The following is a 19,194-nucleotide window of genomic DNA, read 5'->3' as shown; positions in this document are numbered from 1 at the left end:
AAAAGAAAAAAGTACAAGTAAAGTTTTTACACACACGTTTATTTACTCAGAATAATCTCCCTCTGCGTCTTTTTAGCCAAAAATTGACGCTCAATTGCGGCTTTGTGTGCAGGTGCAGTGTCGTGCAGCAACATCCAACTTCGTCTTCAATAGACTCTCGATCGTTTTTAAATCTAGTGAACCACTCGTAAACTTGTGTATGGCTTAGGCATTCATCCCCATACACTTGTTTTAATAACGTAAGCGTTTCGGTAAAAGTCTTTTTCAATTTAACGCAGAACTTAATATTAGCGCTCCATTGCGGTATTCCAACAATAGTCACAAAACGTCCGTTATATTTCAAGTCACACAACGGAATGTGAACGATTGATTCAAATGATATTGTGCACGGTCAACAATTAACGTTGAACTTATCGTCTTTTATTATCTGTAACTAGATGGCGCGATTAGAAAAAATTTTAGAGCAAAAGTTCGGTTTCTTTTTAGACAGACCGTGTAGCACTCCTATCAAACTGCTGGGATAGTGAAAATTCGCTATAAATAACGAAACAATCTACCATTTACAGGGTGTCCCAGGTTTTAATAGACAAACTAGGGAAGCATATCCTACAAGTAGAAATAAGAAAAAAATGTTATTTGTAGTTTTCTCAGAAAGACTTTATTATATAGTTATAAGCAAATAAAGTTAGAATGAATGACGGCAGATTTTACTTTATGAACATTCAAAGGCATTCTAAGATGATACTGTAAAATAAAAAGGACAAAAAATGCAGAAAAAAACAATAAATACTTCTATTTAACAACAATGAAGCACATAAGCAGCTATATATTTGTTGTTCTTATTAGTATTTTTGTTCAGAAATGTTCGTAATGTTTTTTCTCTGATAAATCATGTTGATTGATACTTGTAAGGAAGGGTCTTAACGCATGACATTTGCATAGAAAATCGCGTGGTCGTTCAAATAAATTCTCCGCCTGTCTTGTCTTGCGTCCTTAAATGATATGAAAGACGAAATCGTCCACTTTTTTAATAACAACTTCACTGTTGGCACGCTTAAACGAGCACCGTGGCGGATCAAGTATGACTGTCACGTGCAACAGCAATTTCCTTAATTTGCGAGCATGCGTAACATTAATGAAAATCACAATATGAAATAATTCATAGGAATGTAAACGACAAGTACGTTAATGTACGTTGATTTTCTGAAAGCACGATTATCACTTGTTCCTGAAATCTTCTTATCTTATCAGAGAAAATGCATACAGCACGTGCCTGAATGTATAAACCAGTGTTTTCCAATGGAGAGCTGAGTAATATTTTATTTGAATAATAGATGACGAAAGGGAAGTGTGTAACGATTTATACATAATCTATATTCGATTAAACAGTTATTCGAATAAGTTGGGGTTAAAATGAATTAGGAATAAGTAGTTACTCAAGTAAAATTTTATTGCTCAAATACTGCTGTTACGATTAAGTTGTTTTATTTATTTTATATTTTTTATTCTAAATTATTTCAAATCTATTCTTCTAATCTTCTAATCTTTATCAATATATCGATCGTTGGAGTTTAACAACTGTAAAAGTATATTTGGCTTGTATTATTTTAAATATAGTACTCATCTCGTGTAAATATCTCAGATTTAGATTTTAGATACCTATTTATACAAACAGCGAACGTGATTAATGATCAACATTGAGCCTAGACTTTTCTCGCATTCGTAAAACCCGAAGACGTATCTCGAAATACATATTTTGGCATAAGTTTCCATTGGTTCGCGTAATTTCCACATTTAACTCTTCATTTAACGAAACGTTCGTGTCACGAAACGTTAATAGATGTGTAATTACCAGTTTCATTGAGACGTTGATTAATTAAAATGGCGGACAACTCGTGCACTTACGAAGCTTGACAAACAGTGTCCATTTAATTACACAAAACGAACCAATTTTTCCTCGCTTTGTTACGTATCGCAATTCAAACTGTTTAAAGTGATAATTATTTGCACTTTCTACAACATTTAAAACTTATAAATATTTGCAGAGATTACATATTTTAGTTTACATGACCATTGTCACGATTAAAGTCTTTTATATAATTACATATTTATACTTAAATTATTAAAAGAATTCACCAGTTTTATTACTATTTTTATTCACTTTTTTAGGGAGTCTTGTAACAATTTAGAAATAAACTGCTCGATCAAATATCGTTGCAATAATATTGTATTTCAAATCATGTATGAATGAAACTAGAACGAAGCATTCACTTTAGAAATATCGTTGCACTGCTGTTCTTTTTTTTAATTTTATTCAATATAACACAAAAATTAATTTTACACATTACACATGCATTTCTTACACCGAGGAAGACTGACTGACACTTGGATCGAAAACAAGTATAAATTATATTGCTGATTTTGATACAACTCGAAACTACCGATTGTAATTCGGAATTTGTATCTAGATAAGAATTTTGACTATTTCTGGAATATTAGCAGGAAGACACTCAGCATATTTGAAGTGGAATGCGCTCACATTATTTTCGTCGTGGTTATCTATTTCCGTTCACTCCTCTTATTCGAAGAATGATCATGCTCGAGAATGGTTATAACGATAACTATGGATTACAGCCGGCACGTGTTTAGTCACGGTATAAAATTGCAAGAACGAAGATAGGCGAACGTTTTCAAACTCGGTCGACCGGTTCATTCGCCGGTGATTTTAAATTAGCTCATGCGACGGGTTGCAGAAATGCTTGGAAAATTTCCTGTCAGGCCTACAGGCCTTTGTAACGACTTTTAATCTAATCTTCGATAAAGACAATTTTTTATTAGACTAAAGTAATAAAAAACTCTTTGATGGGTGCTCAAGATATTTACACAACTACGAAAAGTATTTAAAAAATGTAGATTCATGTATTTAATAACAGTTGCATTTGATTGCATAAAATCTTATTTATTTTGTGTAATTGAAAACAATTTTATTTAATCATTAACACTTTTATTTATTTAAATTATATTTAAAATTTTTAAAATGTTCTATATATTTAATAATAAGTTGATGTTAAGAACATGAGTTGAGATATGAAATAATTATCAAGCAATTTTATCAGAAAATGTATACTCCGCAAAAAGAATAAACTATAACTAACTAACTAACTAACTATCAGAAATTGTATCAGATTTATGTACATATCAATATTTTTACAAATCACAATTATGAAGCTCCATCGATACAATTTGTATCGTTTGACTATTTCGACGCCATCTGTATCTTTTAATTCGATGGCTCGTCCAAAGAATTATTTGTTATATTTGCTTTTCTTACGGTTTTCTAATCCTTCTTCTATACTATAATTATTTTGTTTATTCATGGGGAGCCTTCGAAGACTAATGTGTCTGGGCCTTACGAGAGTCTTAACGCGGCCCTGTAATGTTAATATGTATATACATAATAACACAGAGTTACTTATAAACGATGAATTATTACAGGTATGTAGAGACAATGATGCACCTGTTCAAAGGTAACGTTGGCTCGGGTATATTTGCGTTGGGGGATGCTTTCAAGCATGCTGGACTGCTGCTGGCTCCACCGCTCACGATCTTCCTTGGGGTCATTTGTGTTCACGCGCAGCACATTCTTGTACGTAAAATTAGTTTGTTAAATATATACTTCAATATTCCAATAATTCGACGTGCTTGCATTCAAAATGAAATAAACATTTCTAGAAATTAGTACAAGCATCATATTTTAATATTTTCAGTTACTAGTTTGAAATCATTTCAGAAATTAACAATATTATCTGATCAATGAAGCATTTTTTTTATACAATTCATTGATATTTAGTATCAACACTGAATCGAGTCAATATAGTTGATAATAACAACACTTGTGGGGTAGTCATTCAGCAAATTAACAGAAAGTGATGACAAAAATATTTAATAATCAAAAAGAAGTTAAAAAATGTATGTTTATTTGTCTACATTTTCATGTTACTCAATTAATTTTTGCATAAAGTATTTGCCACCTGTTCCTTAATCTTATTAAAATTTAGTTATTTTGAATAACGTTTCCCTCTTCAAGTCATCTTTTAATAGTATGAAATCAGCAAATATTAAAGAAATGCAAACCAAAAAGAATGTCCATAAATATTATTACTCTCTTCAATTTAAATCTAAGACAAAATCTCTCTCATCACTTAATACTTTTTTACTTCTATACTGAAGTATTTCGAATAAGTTCTCTTATTTTAAGATCTCTAAATTTCTTCTATCAATATTGCTGTATGATAAGTTGACCTCAATAGGGTCCATAAATATTGATTTTCTTACGATTATAAAATAATTTGAGAATTAACGGGCTATGTAAAAGATTACGCCATGCAAGTGAAATGTAAGGTCCACATGGCCACGTGAATTTTAATAATGCGTAACGTTTATATTATATTTGATTGGCAAGATGTAACACTGGAATCATCCTCAATAATACTGATACAATTGTATGGTCACAGGTTCAGTGTAACGAGGAGGTGACGCGTCGTGTTAATGATCCACAAGCTACGTCTGGATTCGCTGGTACCGTGGAAATGTGCTTCGCCACCGGACCTCTTGCACTCCGAAAATACTCTGTGCTTATGAGGTTCGTATGTGTGTCAGCAGAAGATGAAACAGGGACACCATCGACTGTTTGTTTAGCGTTACATAGAAATCCGACTGACGGTTTGTTTTGAGACATGATACAGCTTCAAATGAAACAAATCGAGCGACCATTACTACCAGAACAAATTATTACCATAAAAGTGATCCTCGAAAAATATTCGTTTGACTTTTGTACAACTTTTGTTTAAATGTTTTTTTAAAGAATCACTTTCTTCCAAGCCATATTTCTTTTTTTCTACAGAAATATTTTTCTCATAATTAATAGAGATTGATCCTGTATGTTATTTAACGAAATATGCTTGATCTTGACTGAGGAAGGGAAAAATAATTTTTATAGATAATTTTAGATTTTGACTTCCTTCCATTTTTAAAAAATTAGTTTTCCACTTTAGAGAAAAACTGTTTATATGTTTTTCGTAATGAACCGTGGGATCTACAACGAAACAAAGTTTGAATTCAAAATTTTCATTATTAAGAGAGCTACGCATTTTTGCAGATTATACAACTTTCTACATATTTCCCCGTCCAAAACAAATAAAAAATAGGCTCTGTCGATATTTTAGATCCTCTACGATATCTCTATGTCGCTCTACTTTATCACAATTCTTGTACCGTTATTTATATTGTCGATATTTGTTCCAGAAAATTGGTTAATGTATTTTTATGTATCACGCAACTCGGATTTTGCTGCGTATACTTTGTTTTCATAGCTAGGAATATGAAACAGGTGAGTGTTACAGCTTATCACTTATATTTAGTTCGAAATTTCGTCTTTTTAATGGAAGAATGATATTTCTTGCTAGGTGTTGGACGTGTACGGAATCGACATGGACGTTCACCAACATATGGCTGTAATCCTGATTCCCATAATGCTCAGCACGTGGATAAGGAACCTCAAGTACCTGGTGCCTGTTTCATCACTGGCGAATTTTCTAGTTATCGCTGGCTACGTCGCCACCATGTATATAATGTGCCACGATCTGCCACCCATCCATGAGAGGCGGTACATAGCCTCTTGGCACGACCTGCCTCTATTCTTTGGCACTGTGATATATTCTTTCGAGGGTATCACGCTGGTAAGCGTCTCCGTCGTCTACACGTGCTCCTCTCGTATTTATGTAACACGTATAAATTTGGCAATCGGTAACTTCGTCGCGATTCCTTTCTCTAACAAGGCGCACACGTAAACTGTGTGACACTGACACCGACAAAAGTAACATTGACGCCTTTCCACTGGAGAAAAAGCAATTTTCTGACACCAACGATTCTCAACGCCTCTTGAAAGTATTCTGAAAAGCAACGAAGATACTAACAGATTTTTTTTTATATTAAATTGGTTCAAGGTTGTGCTCTCTGTAGGTACCTTGGAAACTGTTGGAGAAATAAATAATTTCCTGACCTGAAACTGTTCCAAAGTTTCAGGCATTTGTATAAAAGTACCTTGAAATCTTGCGGGGATATTCAGATATTTTTGTCATTGAATCATTCAATGATTTCTGTCTCTTCTAGGTATCCTAAAAACCACTGAAGATAAATAATATTTTATTTTAAAGAATTCTAAAGTTTCAGCATCCTGTGCTTGGAATATTAATAAAAATGATGATCATTTTCTAATGTCAAACTATTCAAGATAGTCAAGCTTTTTTATGAAATCAGCTCTAAAACTAGCGAAGACGTTAACATTTTCTTCCACCCTCAAATTATTTCAAGGTCCCTACCTGCTTCAGTTACCTTGAGGATATTAGAAAAATAAAATCATTTTTTGTATTTAGAAAATTAGTAAAGACGCCGAAACTTTACAAACTATTCTAAACTCTCAGTATGCAGAATGATTAGAATAATTCATGATACTTGACATTCTATTAAGAACACATCATTTCACAATGAGAACTACTTAAGGGAGTATCCTGAATTATGAGGTCTAAAAATAGCTGTTTTTACGCAACTCACAATTAAAACCTCCTATCGGCGGAAAAGATGCAGGTTGTGATTTTGGTTTGACAAAAAAAAAAAAACAAGAAATTTTCATTTTCATAAATTTTTCTTCTATGTAAACTAAGAAAATTCATACAAAAAAAATTTTAAACAACTTTTTTATCAAGTTAAAGTAATTTTTTTCACCCAAAGAACTCGTTCTTTTCTTCAAACTTGCAGTAATTTCACATTTCATCATTTTTGCGGGTTTTTTTTAGTTCACAAAAAAGAAAAATGATGAAAATGAAAATTTCTTTTGGTTTTTTTTGTGTCAAACTAAAATCACAACCAGCATCTTTCCCACCGATAGGAGGTTTTAATTGTGAGGTGCTCTACAAATGTGCTTTGCAGTCGACTCAATTTGAATATTTCTTGTTGAAAAAATTTGTACAGGCTATTCAAATATGTATGAAAATAGGATAAAAAGTTCGATAGGATTAATCATTTTTCTCCATCCTAAAAAAATTGACGAGAAACCGCTTTTTTTAAACCTCATAATTCAGGATACCCCCTTAAACACACGAAACATATTCTTGTTAGTTCCTTAACAACGTCGTCTTTGTTCAAAGTCGGTTGTCGTTGAAACACGTGTACAATCTTACTTAATTTACATAAATATTGTACTATCGATCCGTGCCTAACAGTTCTTGAACGTTATGAATAGTATAAAGAAGATAACGAGCATAATTATTCAAATTATTCCACGTGTCGGTAAAAATAAGAATTACATTTTCACTATGAAACCAAATTATTCAGTGTATGTATAAGTGCCTACAGATATTTTGAAATTCACCGCCATTAGAATAATCATACTAACATTCTAAGTTAACTCTTAGTTTTCAGAAATAATGAAATAAATAACAATATTGTTCTTTACTAATTGGATACTAAGTTGTTAAGATAAAGACACCAGTTGTCATATTAAAGTGTTGAGGCTTTCTGTTTTTGAATTATTCATTTGAGACTACACGCGAAAAATCTGAAATTCCATTTAATGTTTTTTTTTTCTTTTTTTATTAGAAATAGAGAGAAAGCTTAAAGAATTTTTGTATGTAAAACTTTTATTAATCAATTACTGGTGCCCCTATTAAATTGAAAATATAATTTAAGATTTCGTTATTAATCGATGCCGTTGCGTTTCAGGTTTTACCCCTGAAGAATGAAATGAAGAAACCAAGTAATTTCAATAAGCCACTCGGTGTTCTAAATGTCGGAATGGTCATTGTGGGAACAATGTTCGTTGCGATGGGTTTCATATCATATTTAAAGTACGGCGATTTAGTGGCTGGATCTGTTACGTTAAATCTCGAATCGTCGGAAGTGTAAGTATAAAATTATTTTCATTACTCGTTTCACGACGTATTTTACGTTTTGCTCGGCCAATGATAACGTTTCTCTCCTATCGATATTTCAGTGTACATGTTAATCACTCGCTAAATTAGTTGGTACAACATTTAACACTAAAACTATCGACGTTCAATGCATATTTCTATTATCTATAACACAATATTTTTGAAATAAAAAATTAATACAATTGGTTTCTTATTTGAACAATTATCATCAAAATTTATCGTAAATGTATCATTAATAATCGAGTTATTTTAAAAAGAAGTTCAAAGTACATGAATTTAATTGACCAGGTAGTTTAAGTTTTATATGTTATCTAGACAAAAGTAAATAATTTCAATTACCATTCTATTTTTGTACACAAATGTTCATCAATTTCATTGTTTTTAAATTCAATAATCAAGGAATTACGCAAGTGGTTAGCAAACTTTGTATTGACTAAACGTAACGCTTAATGGTTGTTAATGACATTAAACTAAAATCGCTCTGCCGATTCTACAGTAGATTATTATGCGTCCAGGTGATAAATCGTACTGCGTTATGAATAATCAAAAAAATTCTATCACACACAATGATAGCGAAAAAATAGCGAGACGCAAACGTAGTTAAGAGAAACTCTTTGTAACATAATTTTCTGTTGCATACGAAGGGTGGATGGGAAAAACGTCGTCGAGCATTCAAGGTTTCTACCATATAGTTCTTTCTAGAAGTGCTGTACTGTACAAACACTTACTTATATTAAACAAAGTTTTTCTGTGTTTCAATTTTTTTTTTTCAACGACTATAATAACAATCACGGATGTTTACTCTTTTGCGTGGCCGCCTAATTCTGCATGCAGCCTTAACTTAATGTATGAGTAACATATGAATAACTGGTGAATAATTGTACCGTTTGCTCATGTGTCGATGAAAATGAACCGTGAACCACGTTCACGAACGCTCGACCAAATTAATTCTTTTATCTTTCTAGTTTACCGCAGTGTATAAAAGTTGCCATCTCGTTGAGTATATTACTCACGTATGCACTCCAATTTTACGTTCCCGTTGCGATTATTTGGCCGGGGATCGTCGACCAATTTGGCCCTTTCAAGTGGCCAGTTCTATCAGAGACTGTTTTCCGCTCAGCGTTATGCTTCCTTACATGTAAGTTCAAACATCAGCATATTGTTACACGTGGTACTTATGCAATTTCTACAGATTTAACACTTTGATTAAGTTTACTTATGTTCCCATTTTTTTTACATTTTATATCTTCATATTTTATTTTTTTCATTCCATTTTTTTATACCCAATTCCTTTCGAGAAAGTAACTGCCACACGTTACATTGTCGCTGTCGATATAGAAATTTTCGCTTTATTTTCAATTTTTTCATTTTATTTCTACATATTTCATTTTTTTCGTATTGTAAAAGTTACTGTCACACGTTACATTGTCTGTCGCTGTATAGAAATAAAATATAAAAATCATTGCAACTTTTCACTCGATCATCTGGTCTATGTGATAGATACTATAATATATATATAGATAATATTTGTCATCTTTTCAGCTATTGGTATCGTTACAATTTCTGTCCAAAATGTGTTCTCCCTCTGTTATACATACTTACACACCACTATCTCACATGTACCTAATAATAAACTCACTACTAAAATACAACAATAATAATGCCTTTCATACTACATACTGTGAAATATAAGCTCTAAGTCTCTTCTTTAGATTCCTGCTCTTAATCTGACTTTTCTCTCCTTGATTTTTATTCTGTCTCTATTTTCCTTACCCAATCTGCCACTTTCTTTTCTACCGTTGTCTTCCTTTTTAATTCCCCCTTTTTATCGCCTTCTATTATACGTAAAGTTTCTTTCTTTGTTACACATTCTTACACGTCTTTGTCCTACATACACCTAATAATAAAATTACTATTACAATTCGACCATAAACTATAATAAGCTATTGTAATTTAACTTCTTCTTCTTCTATTAGTACTTTCCTCTCCTTGATTTTCATACTTTCTCTATTTTTCTTACCCAATCTGCTACTTTCCCTTCTACTGTCATCTTCCTTTTTAATTTTCCCTTTTTATCGCCTTCTAGGAAATGTTTTAGTGCCTTTACTTCAAATTTGTATAGTTCTTTTTGTCCTCCTCTCTTAGTCAGTATTTATTTTCCTCTCCTTTTCCACACATCACCGCAGCAAAGGGTTAATTTATTATCTGCATATAGAAACAGGAATATACGTAAATTACTCTGTTGCAGTTATCCTAGCAGAGGCGATACCTCAATTGGGCCTGTTCATATCCTTGGTGGGCGCAGTGAGCAGCACCGCACTCGCGCTCATATTCCCGCCGATTATCGAGATGGTTGTCTGTTGGCAGAACGCGACGTTAGGGCTCTTCACGATATCGAAAGACATTATCATAGTATTGATTGGTCTTCTCGGTTTCGCGACCGGAACGTACGAGAGCCTCACCTCGATCATTCAGGCGTTTAGCAAGTAATTTAGCTGCCTGTTGTACATATCGTTGTTTATTGTACTCATACACACGCGACATCAACGGATCATGACATCTACGCGAACATCATAGCCAACGATTGCTGGAAGAGCCGGGGTTTTCATATTATTTCCTGGATCATTATTATTTATTAATTCGATTCTTCAGTTTCAATCAGCGCAAACGGATTACACGCCCTGTTAATATTTTAATCCGTATTTCTTGTAATTTTTTCCTACACACCTTTTACCGTTTACTTTAAAATTCAAAATTTTATGGAAACGTAAATCTCGAATTGTTAGAGGAATCCTTTATCACCTTCCGAGTAATTTTCTCGTCACCCTTTAGCAATATTCTGAATTTACTACATGACAGTCGTGTTTCGTGATCTGTTTCCTTTAAATTTCAAAATTTTATGGAAATTTAAATCTCGAATTGTTAGCGAAATCCTTGATCAACTTCCGAGTAATTTTTGTCTATCAACTTTTAACGATATTCTAAATTTACAAGACAATTGTCTTTTATGATTTGTCTACTTTAAAATTCAAAAATTGTATAGGAATTAAAATCTCGAACTGTTATAGGAATCCTTCACCATCTTCCGAGTAATTTTCTCGTCACCTATTCAGCGATATTCTGAACTTACAAAACAGTTGTCTTTCGCGATTTGTTTACATACATATAAATTCAAAATTGTATGGGAATTAAAATCTCGAATTTTTAGAGGAATTGCTGGTATCAATTCGAATATTCCCACGTGTTATTATTAATATCGAATAGCGCTCGTTTTCGAGCGACGTGTTAATTAGTGTTTAATTGTAGAAATATGTTCATTCGTATCTGAAAGAAACCGTGAAGCGATCGATAGGAAGATTCCAAGGTTGATAACGGCAATCGGATTACCATGCATGTCGCGTTGCACGCGTAAGTAACATCATAGCCCATAAAGAGATTGATAGTGTTAGTTGTTTGTGTCCTGAATGCGACGTAAAGCTAGCCCTAAGAATTAATGCCGTAGATTCGTAGTAGAACTATTCGATATTAAGATATTACAGATATATTCTACGTAAAAGTAAAAAAACTGACTGTAATTACCGTGATACGTAGGTCGTACAAATTAAAGGAAACCAATGGAACCAGACAATAACGCTGACCACTTTTTGTAATCGTTGTAAATTTGTAATCGTACTCGACGATCGTGTGATATAAAAGACAAAAAATGTAGATTTTACTGGAGACGTGCAAGTGAGTTACGAATAGATAGGATCAAGTTTGCGGAATGTTTTATAGCTTTCCGAAGGCTCGAGATCGTGTTCTTTTCGGGGGTGCATCGATTGTGACACTTTTACGTTGTAGCTGTGAGAAAATGATCATTGTATCGTAGTTGTGTTAGGGCGACCAGCGATTCGATTTCATAATTCGAGACGAAGAAATATATATATTTTTTATAAATACATCTTTGGTACAGTCTTTTTTTTTTTTTTTTTTTTTTTATGGGAACAACTCTGATCTGAACACGAAAAGAATACAGGTTGGTCACCCTGAATCACAATGAATTATTAATTAATATTGATATACGCGTCGAACAATGTTATCGTTACGGAAATCGCTTCATCGTAAGGCCACCAAATTTTATTATGCAGCTATCTCTCGATTTACACGGAAGATCATGGCTTTTTTTTTATGAAAAACTATATAAATCGAAAGGAAGAGAAAGTGTGTATAACTTAAAGTAGAAGAAAGTAAGATATAAACAAGAAATAAAAAGATAGTTCATTCATGAAATGAGAATAGTATAAAGGTACAGCTCTTTTCACTTGTTTTTTTATAATGCAAACACTCAATTCAATTATAAAAATGTTACATAAATTATAATTATTAAACATAAAGTTTTAAAAATTTTCGATTAAAAAGCACAACTTTGAATTCATTTAGTGATAATAAACAGAAATTGTTCGCAATTCGTCAGTACCTATTGATAAATGATACTGAAGAATAATTGAACAAGTACATGAGTAGCATAACTTTCTGGGTTTACAGAATGTTTTTATAAATCCGTTATTTTGAAAACTGTATAAAAAAAGGTATCGTGTAAATCGTGGGTTAGGTGTACTCACGAAAGTACTTGCGATGCGAATCCTTTTCATAGCGAATAAACACCTTAAGCGGGAGGTGAATCGTATCTGTAAGTAACTGATGTAACATCGATTTAATTGTACATTTTATTTATTTTTTTTTCTTTCGCAGTATATGGTCAATATTTATAAAAAGAAAAAGAAGAAAACGACGAGAAATTGAATATTGTTTGATTGCACGTTATCATGGATCGATGAACCTATTATACTTTAATACCGAACTTTTTCTATGTGTATAGATATATAGTGTCACTGAAAATGTGATGAAAACATGTTTTTTTTTTTAAAAAAAAAAGAAGAATAAGAAAACAGAAAATTAAGTTAAAATAGTGTAAAACTTCGATATCCGTTTTTAGAAATGGATCGATTTTCCTGTGCGCATGAATTATTGAAAGAGGGTTACTGGCATGCTTTTTCATATGCAAACATTGTCAAATGAAGCTGAAATCAGATATGTAAGGTCTTCACGGCCTGGTTCTTCATAGTTGATATTAAAACTAAGGCTTTCTAAGCCATGTTACTGTGTAAAGTTCACGAAATATTTGGCAAACAGATGGCAAAGGCTTTAGAGTGTACTCCACGCTTTACGAGAACTCTATACGATAATATGGTTCAAGTTAAACTTCTATAACTTCTGATACATGCAATATTCAAGCACAAATTTTCTTTATATTCTGCATTATCAGTACATCCTGATGGTTATGCAAATATTCAATGACCTTTCATAAGTTATAGTTACATGAAATTTTAATTCAGACTATTGTGAGTGTAATTTTGTTAATACAGTTCCTACAAATTGTTTCACCTCATGAAATAATTTATAAAGTAATAGTAACGATGTATTTAAGAAAAAAATGTTATGTAAAAATTATTTTATTAAGACATATAATTGGAAAACAAAAATTATTTTATTGAGAAAAATAATTGGCAAATAACCGTTTTCTTAAATACGGTCAGTGAATCTTACGAAATATACTTGATTGAAGCTTGGTAGTAACTCAAGGAGTTCATATAAGACTAGGAACATAAGTGATCTCAAATTCAAAAAATCTCAAAAAGCACCCCCTTTGAAAATTAACTCTTTCTCCTACCTGTCGATATTACCTGTGATTTTAGATCGCATCCTGTTAGTGTAAAGACATTTTTTGTGAATGTTTGCGATCGTCCAATGCGTCAAGGTACAAAGAGGTAGATCTTGATCGGGTGGCAATGTGTTAATATCAACTATGAAGCTGAAATTCTTTATACCACAATCGAAGACAGTCAAACAGGCAAAGGGTTTCGTCGAGTAGATCGAACGAGAAAATCAAGTAAAACATATTATTAAGGATATACAAGAAATTATGAAGAAAGGTTACTCGATCATTCTGGTACAAACGTTGTGCCACTTCGTGCAAAGATTCGACAGTATCGATATAAGAATGATCATTCGCAGTGACGCAAAATTAAGGTCAAATTAAGCTTTCCAAGATATTTGTTCACTTGGTCGAGACGTCATTCGTCTCGTGGCTAATGTCGATTTTTGTGCAGTTCGCGAACTGACGACGGACTTCTAGGATTTTTCGTTGGCGCCATTGTACCGATATAGTATTAATTATTTAAGCGACTCGCCGATATTTGAAGGTGGGGTACAAATTATTGTACCTGCCACCTTGGAGTACAAATTCTCTCAGGGAAACTTTATACGTGTAGATAGTGAGGTGTCTTTTTTTTTTTTTTGGTATTTGCAGTGTAAAGTGATGCCTTTCTTTTCTTGGAGGTGGAATGATGATCAATAAACATGCGTGACGAAACGTATTATCTATTCATGTACCGATGTATTCAGTGTTGGTCGATCGGTTGATTAATTGGCGAATAAATTGTATGATATTTTGACCGTTACTACTGACAATGAGTGCTGGTCGGATTTTGAGACGGAAGGATCGATGGGATCGATGAAAAGATTTGCTAGCATACCTACGAGAGTAACTTGGTGTCGTTAAAAATGACATTTTTAAATCTTCATAATTTATTCGATTTATACGATTCGGAGGACAGAGTCTTTGGATGATGGAACGATTACTTTTTCGATATAGATCATTCTATGTTTCAGGAAAATTACATAAATATCAATGGTAGAACTGAACAAATATGTACAAGTACGTAAATAATACGTATTAAAAAATGGTCTCTTAACATGTGGTACCTTAACAAATTTACGAGATGCCAATATTAGTTCGATAGTCAAATTGAATAAAATTTTAAACACAGTTGCCTCTGTGAAACTGTAATACAATATGTCGTGTTTGTAAATCCTTTTTTGATATCACGTATGCTTCGAAGATTCTTAATAAAGACATTGTTAATGCTAATAATTGAAACTTTTTCGATACAGCAAATATTAGCAGATAGCAGAAATACAGCAGATATTAGCAAAAACAAAATCACACATTAAATAAATATGCGTTAGTAATATATGTTCGTGTTTGTATTTTTGTTTTACTTTACAAAAAATTTAGGGCCCTAAATCGTTTCTTGCACCCAGGCCCCTTTATAGAGAAGGCCGGCTCTGCCTTCAACTATAAATAACTCTAGTGTTATAATGATAAAAGTATAGTTTCTTATACTACTAATTTTTCTTGAATATTTTTAATGTTTCCGTTTAATTTTCTTAAATATTTTTAATTATGTATGTATTTCACATTACACATTTACTGAACATTCTGAATATATCTCTGTCATGCATAATTGCAACGTGAAGTTCGTTGAAACCTTACAGTAATATTCAATAATACATTTTTAGACACTTCATCTTTAAAAGGTCTGACTGAATTATTCCTGTACTGAATAAATTAGAAATTTAATTTTGTTCCATCAAAACATGGATTGCACGAAGGAGGAGGTATGCCTTTTAGGTTTACGTGGGAAGTTTCCTCTTAATTATACTTATCTATTTTAGTTGGAAAAAGCGAATGTCTTTCAACTGAGTATCCTGATTCCGTTAATAAAAATTTTGGACATTTATATGCTAATGAAGCACGAATTAAGCCCGGATGAATTTTGCATTTGGTTATTCGCTGGAGAAGAACCAACAGGGAAATGTCAAATCGATTACAACCCTATTAAACGTTTATCTGTAAATCTTGAAGAGTTTAAGGTTAAAGTTCTTCATTTTTTAATGTTGTTAACTGTGACGTAAACTCTATGTTTTCCGTTCCTCAAGGCTTTGTCGGATTCGATACAGGATGGAATCGTCGATTTATTTATGAACATTACTCGTTATGAACAGTTTTTGAAGTCGATAAGCAAAGATTTTTTAAACAAACGGCGCCGTCGAAATCACGATAATTTACACGAAACTATGGGTAAGTGATTCGATAATTATTAAAGTGTTTCTTCTGAATGAAAGTGTATTTATTTTTTTGGAAGAATATATAATTTTATTGAATTCGAGTATCAATGAATATATGTGTACAAACTGCTTACAATACCTGTATATAATTTTTTTAAATATTGGCAATCAGATACACTATTAACTTGAATTAATAAAGCAATTATGTTAAATAATGGTCTTTTAATTCCTTCTTATTTTCAACTTGCTCTCACTTACAAAATTTTTACAATAAGTTTAGGGCTCAATTAAGTAACAATTACAATGTTTCAGTGCTTTTATATATCCTGACGTATCGAATATTCGCTTTATTCTTCGAAGACTCGGTCGACTGCTTCAATCACTTTAAAATACAGAAAATGTTGTTTTTGGTTTCGTACCTTCTTCTCTCGGAAACCTCGAATCTTTTCCACGAGAAGGGTTGTTTATTTTTCGATGAGGATTTCGTCGAACAGAAGCTAGTTTTGCCTCTCTTAGAAGCAACTCCCTGTTTAGAGGTTCTCTTCCCATGTTTATTCATTTTTTACTATACAGTATGTTTCAAAAAAAAAAAAAAAAAAAAAAAAATGAAACAATAATAATCGATACCTTCCGAAATAATGTTCGATAGAGACTACAGGATCAATTGAGAGAAGAATTACGAAAAATGGAATACCCTAAAAAGAAACCTACTACTCCCTTATTCATGAATGTCTTGAGTCGACCGAGACGTTTGAAAGTACCTCCTCCAACACCAGAAGTAAGCAATTTCCTTTCTCCACACTTTGAAGAAGAATACATTATTCAAATCGGACAGACAAAATTTATCTAGTTCCTGTGGTTATTTTTATTATTGAATAATTTTCTTTTCGTATTTAGAGCAGTGCTGCCTTAAGTAGATGAGTGGGAGTTTATTTATCTTGTAACATTTTAAATATCATACTAATTAGATCATTTAACAAACACTTCTTTTCCTACACGTTAGCTCAAGAAAAGTATGCTAAACGTCAGTTGAATTTTAATATATTCAAATAATTTGCAAAGATAGAAACATCAGTTTTTATTATTTTTATGTGCAAATTGAACCCAACGAATCGATTTATGTACAATGAAACCAGATAATATCCTTTAAAGACAATATAACTTCACTTTGCAATTACATCGATCCACTGGAGACAAAAATTGTATCTGTGGATAATAGAGGTCATTAAATCGTATATAATATAATCCGTGCAGAACTGTGGTCTGGCTCAGTTGCTAAACTCGCCCTGTATATAATAGAATTATTATTATTATTTTTATTATTGAGTGAAAATATTAAGAAAATTATAGAAGGAACAAATGAGTTCCCACAGAGATATTTGAAATTCATGAAAATGATATCATTATTTTAAAACGTATGAAATCATAAATGTTGATTTCCCAGAACTAATTATAATCGTTAAAGAGAAAAATAGAAGAAAATAGTATCGCAAAGAATTGCGACAAAATTATGTTTACGATGTTTACGATGTTTACGTACACGTTAAATATAGCCCTCGATTAATCATTACTGACCGCAATTTTTGTTGACTGCTGGTATGTCAGCACCAGTCTGCTATCAGGGTTAGTTGATAAACGACAATTAAATAACAAAAGAGTACACAAGTTCTAAAAGTAGCACAGCAGTAGAAATAATTACTACACTTTAGTAAACATTCTTTGCGTGACTTGTGTCATGTATTACAAGATAGAGAGCCCATACTTCGTTGAGTATAGTTAAGAGACTATACTGGATACCTTGAAAAGTATGATACCTTACATAATCCAAAACAAGTCATGCAGTCAACGAACATTTACTAAGTAATTAATATTAGATGATCTAAGATAAGTATTAGAAAATGTGGTATTATGTCGAAATTAAAAACGTTAGGAAGTTTACCACGTTGGCTGCCAAGTTAAAATTGATAAAATTTTCTACAAAGTTAAAATATTGTCTCGGGATTATTGAAGAATAAATAATTTAACATTAGTTGTAGTATTTAATTTTTTAACCTCACCAAATTCACGAACCCTATCCAGATTTATTTTCAATGTCGCCTCACTTTAGGAATTAATTTTTTCTTTTTTTAATGAAAAGTCCTGTCACTCATTTCTAGGTGTCGTGGCGACCAACGTGTAATTTTAGTTGCAAAATGCAAAGGAGGGTGTGGTGATCACATAAATGTACAAAGTGGGTCATGTTTTTGAATTTTCCATAAATGTAACAGATTATTGAATTTAAGCCGTGCGTTTATCAAGCACGTTTAGGTGAATTTAAAATCGTCGAATTAACGAAACCTGAAGGTTTCCTTTTTTTTTTGAAGACCTTTCCTCTTCCTTATGATGGATAGGACGTGGCAATTATGAGATTTGCACGAGAAGTTCCATCGACAAACTACCTGAAGCCATCGACAGAGACGAAATTGGAGTCGTTGAGGGCTAAGCATAAGCTGCAGGCTATGAATTTATTGAAGGATGCGAACGAGATGGCACCGAGTTGTTCGCAACATCGTAAAGGTTTGGTCAAAACAATGGAAGAAGAGAAGCCCAAGGCAACTTTCGCGAGGAGATCGGTTCCAAAGTTCAAAGTGAATTATAAGAACTTTGTGTAAAATGTTTTGTTTGCATTCGTAAATGAATAAGTTTGATACTCTTATATGGGCAAATCCACAGAACTTTTAGATTTACAATTGAAAAAAAATTTTTTCTTTTGACAATAGTTCAAATATTGAAACATCGAAAGATAACGTTAAATAAAGGCGCGAAATTGGAAATCTAAAAGTTCTGTGAATTTGCCCATATGAATTATAAACTTGTAAGAATGTGTAATTCTTTGACTGCAAAACGATAAGAGAAATCTGTTTATTTCGTGTATGAATATGAAATAAACGAATTTCTCTTAGTGTTCTACAGTTAAAGAATTACATTTATGAAGTTAAACACTTATGCATTCGTCATTTATTATTATTATTATTAGTTATTCTTATTACCAAAGAATTACATTTTATCTGAGTATGTAAAGTATTTTATTGCCATTACTATTCTCGTGACTCAGAAAATATTGTGTATTTCCGATTCATATTCATTTAGTAAGGTATAATTGTCATGATAATCAGCAGAGAACATTTCAAATACGATGATCTATGATCTATCATCATCCTGAAAGAATCTACAGGGTGTCCCAAAACTCGGGGAGGAGCCGGAAATGGGGGGTAGC

General features: G+C 32.3%; 2 protein-coding genes across 4 annotated transcripts in view; both read left to right on the top strand.

Moving 5' to 3' along the window:
• LOC128872836 (proton-coupled amino acid transporter 2-like) overlaps positions 1–15,063 on the top strand; it is a 54,901-nt gene extending 39,838 nt beyond the window's left edge. For 2 of the 3 annotated variants that reach the window (XM_054115915.1, XM_054115914.1), the window contains exons 4-11: positions 3,496–3,646; positions 4,515–4,642; positions 5,305–5,389; positions 5,466–5,738; positions 7,780–7,958; positions 8,633–8,665; positions 8,954–9,126; positions 10,237–15,063. In XM_054115915.1, the coding sequence (XP_053971890.1) occupies positions 3,496–3,646; positions 4,515–4,642; positions 5,305–5,389; positions 5,466–5,738; positions 7,780–7,958; positions 8,633–8,665; positions 8,954–9,126; positions 10,237–10,478 (1,264 nt within the window). In that variant the 3' untranslated portion in view covers positions 10,479–15,063. The remainder of the gene's footprint in view (positions 1–3,495; positions 3,647–4,514; positions 4,643–5,304; positions 5,390–5,465; positions 5,739–7,779; positions 7,959–8,632; positions 8,666–8,953; positions 9,127–10,236) is intronic. The other variant, XM_054115916.1, reaches the window with a different exon arrangement.
• Positions 15,064–15,467: 404 nt separating this feature from the next.
• LOC128884995 (cilia- and flagella-associated protein 99-like) overlaps positions 15,468–19,194 on the top strand; it is a 16,584-nt gene continuing 12,857 nt past the window's right edge. The window contains 6 exon segments of the mRNA XM_054138727.1: positions 15,468–15,488; positions 15,546–15,743; positions 15,810–15,951; positions 16,251–16,474; positions 16,588–16,716; positions 18,329–18,565. Coding sequence (XP_053994702.1) covers positions 15,468–15,488; positions 15,546–15,743; positions 15,810–15,951; positions 16,251–16,474; positions 16,588–16,716; positions 18,329–18,565 — 951 coding nt within the window.

Source organism: Hylaeus volcanicus, chromosome 2 (genome assembly GCF_026283585.1).
Source record: "Hylaeus volcanicus isolate JK05 chromosome 2, UHH_iyHylVolc1.0_haploid, whole genome shotgun sequence".
NCBI classification, from domain to species: Eukaryota; Metazoa; Arthropoda; class Insecta; order Hymenoptera; family Colletidae; genus Hylaeus; species Hylaeus volcanicus.
This window is presented reverse-complemented; position numbering and strand designations above follow the sequence as displayed.